The sequence below is a fragment of the Mercurialis annua genome, linkage group LG6, assembly GCF_937616625.2.
Source record: "Mercurialis annua linkage group LG6, ddMerAnnu1.2, whole genome shotgun sequence".
Classification (NCBI taxonomy): Eukaryota; Viridiplantae; Streptophyta; class Magnoliopsida; order Malpighiales; family Euphorbiaceae; genus Mercurialis; species Mercurialis annua.
The window spans coordinates 1,756,762-1,767,986 of NC_065575.1; the positions used below are offsets into that span (position 1 = coordinate 1,756,762).

At 28.1% G+C, this 11,225-nt stretch overlaps 1 protein-coding gene across 1 annotated transcript; it reads right to left on the reverse strand.

Moving 5' to 3' along the window:
- Positions 1 to 8,256: 8,256 nt before the first annotated feature.
- Positions 8,257 to 8,872, reverse strand: LOC126653491 (small polypeptide DEVIL 13-like). The gene has a single exon (XM_050347395.2). It carries the CDS (start codon positions 8,752 to 8,754, stop codon positions 8,470 to 8,472), a length of 285 nt encoding a protein of 94 aa, XP_050203352.1. The 5' UTR covers positions 8,755 to 8,872; the 3' UTR covers positions 8,257 to 8,469.
- Between the last annotated feature and the right edge of the window lie 2,353 nt (positions 8,873 to 11,225).

Genomic DNA, 11,225 nt, shown 5'->3' on the forward strand with positions numbered 1-11,225 from the left:
TAACATCAAAATGATGTTTAGAATATATTGCCAAATACAAAGAATTTGTTTGAATTTTTTCCGAATAAAAAGAGATCAATTTAATGTTTGAGGTATAATGGAACCCTAAAAATGCATAGCCGGGTATAATTAAAGATTTTATAATATTTAGACTGTAGTCGAAAAAAAGTTAAAAGGTGAAAGTTTGTTAAGATATTTTTTTCTTTTGATAAAAAAATTGTTAAGATATTATGCCTAATGTATATGCACATTCACAGCAAGGTATATGAATACATGCATACGACTAATGTCGACATGACCTTATTGAAATCAGAGAACAAAAGAACTTGAAATATATTGAAGCTTGTAGATTACAAACTTAAGAAGTAAAACAATAAACCTAACACTATTTATAGACAACCGCATCAACAACCGCTTCCTAATCTAGCTATACAAAATGAATAACTGCATCTTATTCCAGCTGTATATGAGCTGGATTAATAAGCCATAATCTCGTGTTGGAGTGGTCAGCAGAAGCATGTGAAGCAGCGTGTATGAGTAGCAGCAAACCATCAAGAATCAACATGAATATACTCTAATATCCCTCCTCAAGCTGGACATAATCAGTTATGTTCAGCTTGAAATAGTCTTGCAGAAGCAGCCACAGTTTGTCCAACAGCCTTTATTCACTTTTGATTGCATCCATTGACATTAGAAGAAGCAAATAAAGAAGCTTATGGCAGAAAATGCAGTAGTTTTGCAGCAGAATACTAAGTTCCTTCAAACATGAGGTATTGCACCATAACACCACATGTAAACAGCTCCTTCCAGCTTATCAGCACATAACCATATAGCAGCTAGAAGCACATTAAAACACCATTCCAATTTCTTCCAATAATGGTGTGAAGAAGTGGCAGGAATAAAATGGAAGCCCCACAACCATGATGCCAAATGAAATGAGCTGACCAGTTATTCAATGGTTTTAACAAGGCAAATCAATGCTTACTTCTATAGCTTTCTGAGATTTGCAGATGCGCACACTTTAGTAATGAAGTCAAGTTTGCAATACTCTCCTCAAAGCAAACACCATAGTAAACAATTACATATGTGCTCTTTTAAAAAAAAAAAAAACATGTTGTTGCTGCTCAACCAAAGAACACACACTTGCTGCATTCTTCACATTTTTATCTCGTAGCAAAGCACAGCCAAAGAACAAAAAAAAAACTCATGCGCTAAATGATCAAAAAAGAAACTCACTCAAGTGAATATTATTTCATTGAGGAATTTAATCAAACACTTGATGAGTATAACTGGAAATCCATAACCTGATTCCAATTATACCTTGAAAATCATCATCCAGAGATTGAAGTGACAGAGAAGAGATTGTGAAACACTAAACTAAAGAAACTTGTTTACATCACAATTTTAAAATCTGAAATCATGAGAAACTAAGAACGATTTGATATAGATTTCAGTTTGAATCAAAAAGAGGAAACAGAGACAGATGTAATTGTGAGAAACAAAAAATCAAAGAATTAGAGATATGAAACTCAATTGATGAGAACTGAATTTACTCAACAAACAGATATCAACATAGCAACAAACTGAATATAATGAAAATGAGAATCAAATCAACACTGAACTGACAAATAATGAAATCGAATCGGGAAAAAAAATGAAACTCCAAGAAATTTGATAGAAGCAGGCCTGATTTATGAATTAGAAATAGAACAGAAAGTCGAGAAATAGAAAATCAAATCAAACGTTGATTTGATTACAAAACATTAATCAAAAGAGAAATTGATGAGAAAGAACCTGATATTGAAATTGTAATCTGAGATTGAAGTTGAATTATCGACAACAATAATTCAACATTGAGATAAACCGAATAGAAACCTGAGCCGCCATTGATGCAGCTTCAAATATGGTATCAGAGCGGGTCCGAGCCCGGGAGTTGGCGTTGCCACCGGTGTTGCCGCCGTGTTTCCTATAACAAAAATCAATAGTGTGTCCGGAATTTCCACAATGAGAGCAAAGTTTCTGCTTCATGTTGGAATATGAATTATAACCTCCTCTTTTGTAAGCTCCTCTGAAGTTATTCATGCCTCTTCCTCTAGCATAGCACACATTAGATTCATATTCTGACTCAAAATCTGAATCATGCATTCCCTTTGCCATGAAAATGTTTGAGTCTACAGCAGGTTTGTTCAATCCAGCTAATTGTCTCTCATATTGTATAACCATGGAAAAAGCCTTGTTTATAGCAGGTAAAGGTTCTCTCATAATAATCTGAGTTCTGACATTTGAGAAATTATCATTGAGACCTTTAAGAAACTTTATCACTTCATCATTAGACTGAGTTACCTTAATGGCATTAATAATACCACAAGGACATTTAGGTTCACAGAAGCAAACTGGAACTGATCTTAAACTATGCAACTCATCCCACAGAGTTTTAAGATGTGTAAAATACTCAGTCACAGACATGTTATTTTGCTTAAAACTGTAAATCTCCTCTTGTAAATCACCAATTCTACAAGAATCTCCCTGAGAAAATCTCTCTTTCAAATCACTCCAAATATCTAAAGCACTATCAAGACAAGCAACACTATCAGCTATAGTTTGATTCAAAGCTCTGTAAATCCAGGACATAACAAGTGTGTTACATCGTTCCCAAACAGAGAAATTTATATCATCAACAGCTGGTACAGGAATAGATCCATCAACAAATTTGTACTTATTTTTAGAAATCAATGCCATACGCATTGATCTGTACCAGGAATGGTAATTACTACCATTTAACAAAGTGGAAACCAAAACAAGCGAGGGATTCTCACCAGGATGAACAAAATATGGACTGGACATTGAGTCTTCAGGTCTCACATGAAAAGCTGCCATTGTTGAGGCTAAAAGCTTGAAAAACCAGAGAACAATTCTACGAAGAAGATGAAGATCAATAAGAGCAATTCAAAACTCTGATACCATATTGAAATCAGAGAACAAAAGAACTTGAAATATATTGAAGCTTGTAGATTACAAACTTAAGAAGTAAAACAATAAACCTAACACTATTTATAGACAACCGCATCAACAACCGCTTCCTAATCTAGCTATACAAAATGAATAACTGCATCTTATTCCAGCTGTATATGAGCTGGATTAATAAGCCATAATCTGGTGTTGGAGTGGTCAGCAGAAGCATGTGAAGCAGCGTGTATGAGTAGCAGCAAACCATCAAGAATCAACATGAATATACTCTAATAGACCTGCCTGTGAATTATGTAATTGAGCATAGGCAAAAATTATAAATGTAAAATGAAAGTAAATTTAAAATAAAATAATATTTAACTATTTATTTCTGAGTAAATCACAAAAATACCATAAAATTGACATGCATTTACACACATTACCACTTATATCACCTATTTTTCATTCTTACCAATAAACACAAATAGTTTTCATTAGCACCATTCCATTAGAATAGAAACACGTGTACTAGTGGAAATTTCCTCCTTTTTCTCTACAATTAATAAATAACCTACCCACTAATGACACGTATATATTTAATTTTTTATAAAAAAAATTATTTTTATAAACTGACGCGCGTCAGGTCTGATGTGTGACTGACCTGACGCGCGTCAGACCATGCAGGGCTGACGCATGGGTAAGCCATGCTTACTCATGCATTTGAATTAGTAACTGATGCATGATTTTTTGATTGATGCATGATTTTTTACTTCAAAAAGTATTCTTCTTATTCTAATAAATATTTATTTGAATATTAAAACTTTGTATTAAATTATACTAAAATTTATTTATTATATATAAATATTAATACTAATTTTAATATTAAAAATGTAAATATATTTAAAAATATATATAAATATATTTAAAAAATTAACTAAATTTTAAAAATATAAAAATATAAAATAATATAATTAAAAATTTGTATTAACAATGTATCTATTTAATATATTTTATAAATATATTTATCGTGTATAAAATATGTATCAGCGATATATCTATTAAGTACATTTAAGACATGGTGCTGATGAAAAGTAATAAGAAAATTGGTAAGAATGTAAGAAACATGGTAACAAATGTAAACAAAATAGTTTAATTTGTATTTAATGAAAAAAGGTATGAAAATGTTGGTTTTCTTGTTATTTTCTCTTTATTTCTTTGTGAAAATGCTGATATTATCAAAAAAATTTATTAAAATTTAAATCACAAACTTTATCTTAACTTGCAATTATAAAAAAAAAATTAAAAAATTGCAATCCTGATTTTTTTAATAAGTTATAAAAAATAGATAAAAAAATTAATTATTTAAATTAATATAATATCTCTAAAATAATTAATTCAATATATTATTAAATATACAAATTATTAATAATAAAAATCTATCACCGTATTATTATGCATAATAAAAAAATAAAAGTTTAGAATAATTTTAGGAAAATAAAAATAGCGGTAAAAATTAAAAGAGAAAATTACATTGAGGTCCCCGAGTTATACCATAATTAACAGTTTGGTACCTCTCGTTTCAAAAGTCTACTTAATGGTTCCTCAGTTTTAATTCCGTTAACTAAGAGACCCTTCCGTTAATTTGAGGGACTAAATCGTTTAACGGAACTAAAATTGAGGGATCAAATCGTTTAAAATTGAGGTACCAAATCATTTAATAAAATTAAATGTGAGGGACCTAACCGTTCACAAAATTAAAGGTGGGTACCAAATCATTTGAAAGTAATTGTCGAAATTAACGGAAGGGCCTAATAATTAACGGAATTAAAAATGAGAGACCATTAAGTAAACTTTTGAAACAATAGTTACCAAATTGTTAATTATGATATATCTCAGGGATCTTTTAATATATAATTTGTTCAAATTAAAATTAATTTTATATATTCGGTTCACCAAATTTTCAGATATAATTATAAAAAAAAATAGTTGAAAAGTGTTTCAACTTTATATATATATATATATATATAAATTGAGGAAGGGAGAGTGCTTGTGGGAGGAATCGAACACACAGCGGTTAATTTTTTTTTTAAAGTTGAAAAATGTTTAAAAAAGTTAAACCAAACGCTTATATAATTAATTATTTTTAATTAATAATCACCACTAAACACCATATTAGACTGTTTGAGCTTTGTGGAATTTATCTTTGTAGGTTATTGTATTCGGGTGAATTAAACACTCAAATTTAGAGCTCATAATTAAAATCCTAGAATTTTTCCATTCAGCATACTTATCACTTTCGCATTTCATTAATTTTAGTATTTTATTGCAACAAAATTCATATTTAAAATTTAAGATTTCATAATAGAAAGTAAATTATCTTTGTGTTGATTTTATACTTTTACTTGAAAAATTGTATACCATATATAAAATCTAAATTTATTATTATAAACTGAAACCCTTTTTTTTTTTTTGAGGAAAAACTGAAACCCTTTTAAAATCACAAACATATTATCTTTTTTTTTTTCAAAAACTGAAAATATATAAAATACATTCAAAATATATTACTAACTGTTTTAGTTGCAGCTGATATTATTTTCCATGAAAACAGTCTGAGAAGTGAGATACCCCACGAAGAGCAAATTGATTCCCATTTATAGCTCCTCTTACACATTTTCACATGGCAATTCTGACAATTTAAAGAAAATAAGAGAATGTATACAAAAAATTTACTGTCCATGTCGTATAATTTCATATGATATTATTTTATATATGTAAATTTTCATTTTTCATCGAAAATAATAATGCTGAAAGCTAGGAGGGTACAAGGAACCAAATAATCAATTATGTTCTTTATTAAGTAATTTTTTTTTGAGTTCTGGTTTTTTATTTTAAAATATTAAAAAATTAATTAAAAAAGATGAGTAAAATAATAATAAAATTATCAAATTAGTATTATAAAAATATAAAAAACTTAATTTAAATTGCAAACACTTATAAAGACTTGATTTTTTTACAACCATATCACATAGGTTAAATTACATCACCAATTTTTTTTATGATTTTTCTTAAAACAATATAGACGTCTCTATAAAACTTTTTTTATCTTATCTTTTTGTGTGTGTTTTGTAGTTATTTTAAACTTGTGATGCTTGTATTAGCAATTTTTTATGTAGAATATATAAAATTAAAAATGTTCCCACTATATCCATAATTTGTTACATCCATTTAAATGTTAAAAATTTGTTAGTAATAAAAAATAATTGATGGAAATAGGTAAAATTATGGATATAGTGGGAACATTTAAAATTTAATGTCATTTATTCGACTAAACGCACAGCTCCTCTTGGTTTAGTTATTCGGTTATACTCCTCGAGAGAATAACAAAGCGGCTCATTTTTAACTTTTTGGGCTTTATCTATTTCGGAGGATATGATGATTATGGAGGATGTTTCTAATCTCAGCCGTCATTGTATTATCGAAGATGTTGCTTCGATTTATGAGTTTTCAATATAATTCTCTTTGGCGATCAAAAAATAAAAATGAATAATTGATGGAAATGGGTAAAATATTCTAGTAAAAAAAATATTTTTTTTCATTTTGCATTTGTTCTTCTTTTTTGATGGGAAGTTTCTTTGTGATCAGCTGGGGAAGGTTCAGTAAGAGTACGTGTGCTTATTGTCAGTTTTCACCTTATTACTGTCTGTTTAACTTCTTCTTTCTATGGAAGTTTTGAGAATATTATTGCACCCTACATAATTCAGGTGCTGTTTTTCAACTTTTTTTGGAATTTTTGGTGCTTGTCTATTCTTGAAATAGATAGTTCACTGCCTACAAACTAAGAAATTAAATTTAAATATTCAATTATACTAGTACATAATAAATGTTTTATTAAATAATCATTTACATCATATATGCAAGAAAAAACAGCATTTAAAAAGAAACAATCGAACTTAATAAAAATGTTAACTATAAATAATGATCAGTTGCCTAATCATTTGTAGCTTTTAATCTGAAAATAAATCGGACAACCAATTTTAGGTGATTGATGATTCAATTTGAATTTATATGACATGTTAGCATTTATAATTGAATATGTTGGCTCAGCTGTAACATAGCCGAGATGCAATAGAATTTAAAACTATTTTCAAAAATGACCATAATTGACATAATAAACAGTTAAATATACAATCAGGCTAAATGAGTCAATTTTAAAAGTATTGGTTAGAATTGACATCACACAGAAAGTATTGGAATTTTTAAGATAATAAACCATAATACGATGAAAAATTTATGTATTTTGAATATATTTTTATATAATTACTACATATGTATCTCAGTGTTAACCATTAATTACATCATGTATGGATTTATGTAAGTATTTTTTGAATTTAAATTTTAAATATTCGAAAAGAAGTTGGATAGATTGTATATATAATTGGGACATGGGTTTGAAGATATGATGTATTTTGATATGGGAACACATAAAATCAAGTTGATTTTTCTATAATGTATATTGGAAAAATATATTATAAACATATACATCACAGAGAAATTTTTAGATAGAGTAAGTTTATAACGTCATCCGTAAACTACCAATCATATCATAACACCTCATTAAAATGAGGGTATTCTTATAATATCATTATTCAAAAGTGTATGTAAATAACAAACGAAATTATAAGAATACTCTTATTTTAATGAGGTGTTATAATATGATTGACTCAGTCCACGGATGACGTGATTAACTGAGTCTACATAAAAATTTCTCATACATCATAATAATATACAGAGGGGGAGCCACTCACAGATGGAGACGTGCTTTTAGTCGAAGCTGATTGAAAACGCAAATCGTTATGTTTTTTAAATTTCGATTATAAGTTCCATCCCGATCGGTATAAAAAAATTATCGATTTATATTTTAAAATTCGTCTTTTGAGATTAAATTTTTTGCGTATGCTACTTCTATTTTGCATTTTAATTTAAAAAAGGCCTATTTTTACCAACTAAAAGGTATAGAAAAGAATTGAAAAGATGAGTCTGCATTCCCAATGCAGATCCAATTTGCTAATAATGTCTATTACTACCATACCATATTACTGTCAGTCCCAACAGCTGATAGGATTCTCTCTTCCATCAAAGCCAAAACACAAAACAAATTCAACATGAATACTTAAAATAAGAATATGAGATCCTAATAAATTTCCATGAAAATAACACAATCAATCAAAAAATATTAAAAACATCAAAATATACCATTAATATCTCTAAGATCGAGTTCAAATTCGAATCGTCTTATAAGTAAAAAATAAATAAAGAATAATGTAGCTATTTTTTTAAGCTATGATATTGGATTTCTATCTTCAAAAATTAATGATCACTTTCTTACAATTGTAGCCCTCTACAAAATGTAATTACAAACTGAAGCTAACAAAGAAAACAAGAAAAAAAATTGTAAAAAATGTAAAAAAATATCTAAAATTTCATCCATCGATCTCTAAAAAAACAAAAACGCAAAATTTATTATCAAGAATCGCCATGTTTATGCCAACAAACAAGCATAGCAACACATCTTCTCATGATATAAAATCTTGCCTTTTGCTCCTTGGCTAAGCTACTACATTTTCTTGAAATAGAAGGGTTTTTTTGAGAGCAACTTCTTGAAAGATTACTATTACTTGGAGAAGAAGATACTTTGACTGAAGAGCTTCTTAATAATGGTGATTTTGAAGATGTACTCTTTGTTGAAAAACTTCTAACAAATGATGATGATGATGATGAACTTTCTTTTTTTCTCCATTTCCCATCCATGTCATCAAATTGAACCCTAGATCACCAAAAAAAACCAATCAAAATTGGTGTCTATGTGAGGAGGAAGATGGAGAGTGGCTAGAGAGAGAAAGAGGGATGAGAGAGAGAGGTGTATAGTGTCAAATTGGTGTAAATTTTTGTATATATAGGCAGTTTGTAGCCAATGACATTTTATATAAATAGGGAGTTAGGTTATGAAAATATATAATATAATAGTCTATGTATGATTGTTGTTTTTATTATGAAGACAAAGTGTGATTTCAAACATGTTGAATTTTTATGTTTTTGACTGTTCACATTGATAAATATTTAAGTTCTTGTTTGATTTAACTTTGGCTAAATCCATCTTTAGGACTCTAAATTTTTTAAAAATTTATTTATCTAATATTATTTTATATTTACGTATTTATCTAGTTTATGTACTTACTTTGTTTTGAGTGTTTAGGTTCTTTTCGATGGAAAAATAGTGCGCACTATACTTGTCGTAAAATGCGCGTGAGACTGAATTTAGATATCCATCCAACTCGACATATCGAAAAAGTGGGCCACATCATCAAATTTATAGAGGGGTCAGATAAATAAAAAAACATAAGTACAAGGATCTATTAAATCAAAAAACTTTAAAAAGGACTAGAAAATAAAATTTTAAAAATATAGAAATCTTTTTGTCTCATTTGATGTGGAAGTTATTAGCCACTTATAAAGGCGACTGAGCGCCACATACTTAAAATTTATGTCCATAAAGGACTCATTAAATAAAAAATAAATAGTACATGAAGGACTGGATTAATAAAAAAAATTGAAAATACAGAAACTTTTTGATAGATTAAGCCTTTAATTTTTTTAGCTATTGTATACAGAGTCAATGTGTTAAGAATAAGTGGCATCTATCCAACTCTCTGGCCGGAGCCGGAGTTAAGGAGCTTCGACTGAAGTGTACATGATCGAGCTCTTTCCCTTAAACTTGTGGCTAGAAGAATGTTCAAAGCGGATAAAAAGGGATGCGATGGGAAACGGCATTCGTTGATGAATGGTTATACAATGGCGGTCCTTATGAGCTAATCGGCTTCTCATGGTATGCCGAGTCTTTCAAAAACACACAACCCCCAGCCCACAGCATAGTGTACGTAGAATCTGGATCGTTTCATCGAGCACCATTTATTTTAGATATAAAGGTGCTTCATTTTATAATTGATGTATAATGTCAGGAGCATGGTTTTATGTTGTCCATATAGACAAAATATGGTTTTATGTTGTCTATATAGACAAAATATAGTTAAATGAGTAATTGATTGTGTAAGTCACTAAAGTTTTATTCATAAAAAAAAGTCACTAAAGTTTTTAATTATTCCATTTTGTTCATCAAATTTTAGTAAGTTTTTATTTTAATGATTAAACTTTAATTTTATTTTAACATGAAAAGATTTTAACCGCAAAACACTAAAATATTAAGTTGATATTTAACTGATAATGTGTTTATGTAATATAATAATGTATAGTTTGATAGTTGATTCTTCACTAATTATGTGTTACGTAAAATAAAAAATAATCTGATATAAATATTCAGATCGTTATTAAGATATATATGTATATTTTGCCTTAAAATACAAAAAAAGTGTTGAAATAAGATAAAATAATTCATCTATCATGATTTATAATTTCGCTTTTTGTTTGAAGTTTAATTTTTTTTAATTTTTTCAATTTTTAAAAAATACTTCTTGTTTAGTTTGACTGGCACAAATTGAAAATAAGCGGAATGATAAAAACTGTATAAAAAAACTAAAAATAGAAAACCATGTTGTTTATTTTTTTAAATTAAAAATTACATCATATATGAAGGATGTTAGAGTAATTTGCTCATAAATTTACTATTTTTGTTGAAACCAGGAGCATGTTCAACTTGTAACCTTTGTTGGGAATTTATTTACTCCAGTTGACACTAAATCAATCTAGTTACTAAAAGGCCCTTTCTCCACAAATTATAATATTTTAAGTATCAACACTGATACTTTAAAAAGTCTTAAAAAATTATTTATATAAAATAAAATATCAATATTGATAAAATATTAGAATTTCTGAAAAAGGGACTTTTTAGTACCATGTATAACATTAAGGATCTATTTAGAATATACGTCAAATATGAAAGATTTATTTGTACTATTTTTAAATGAAAAATTGGTCAAGGGTATAACTGAAAATAAAAAGTTGCAATTTAGAAAAAATTGATAATTTTACAAACTAAGAATATAATTAAAAGAATCATAAATTGATCAGCACATGCAAATTCATGAGGTTAACTCAAAATTTCCTTAAGAAACTAAAAAAATTAATTTTTGTTTTTGGCAGAGATCACAGATGTATAAAAATGTTTTTGTTTAGAGTTACATGTTATACTTTAATCTTAGTGAGACTGCATTGGAAGCAGAATATTCATTTCATGGGATTCTTTTATTTTTAAATGATTTTTAGTA

Excerpts from the sequence above, each read along its gene's own strand:
- LOC126653491 (XM_050347395.2), bottom strand. The coding sequence starts at position 8,754 with ATGGATGGGAAATGGAGAAAAAAAGAAAGTTCATCATCATCATCATCA.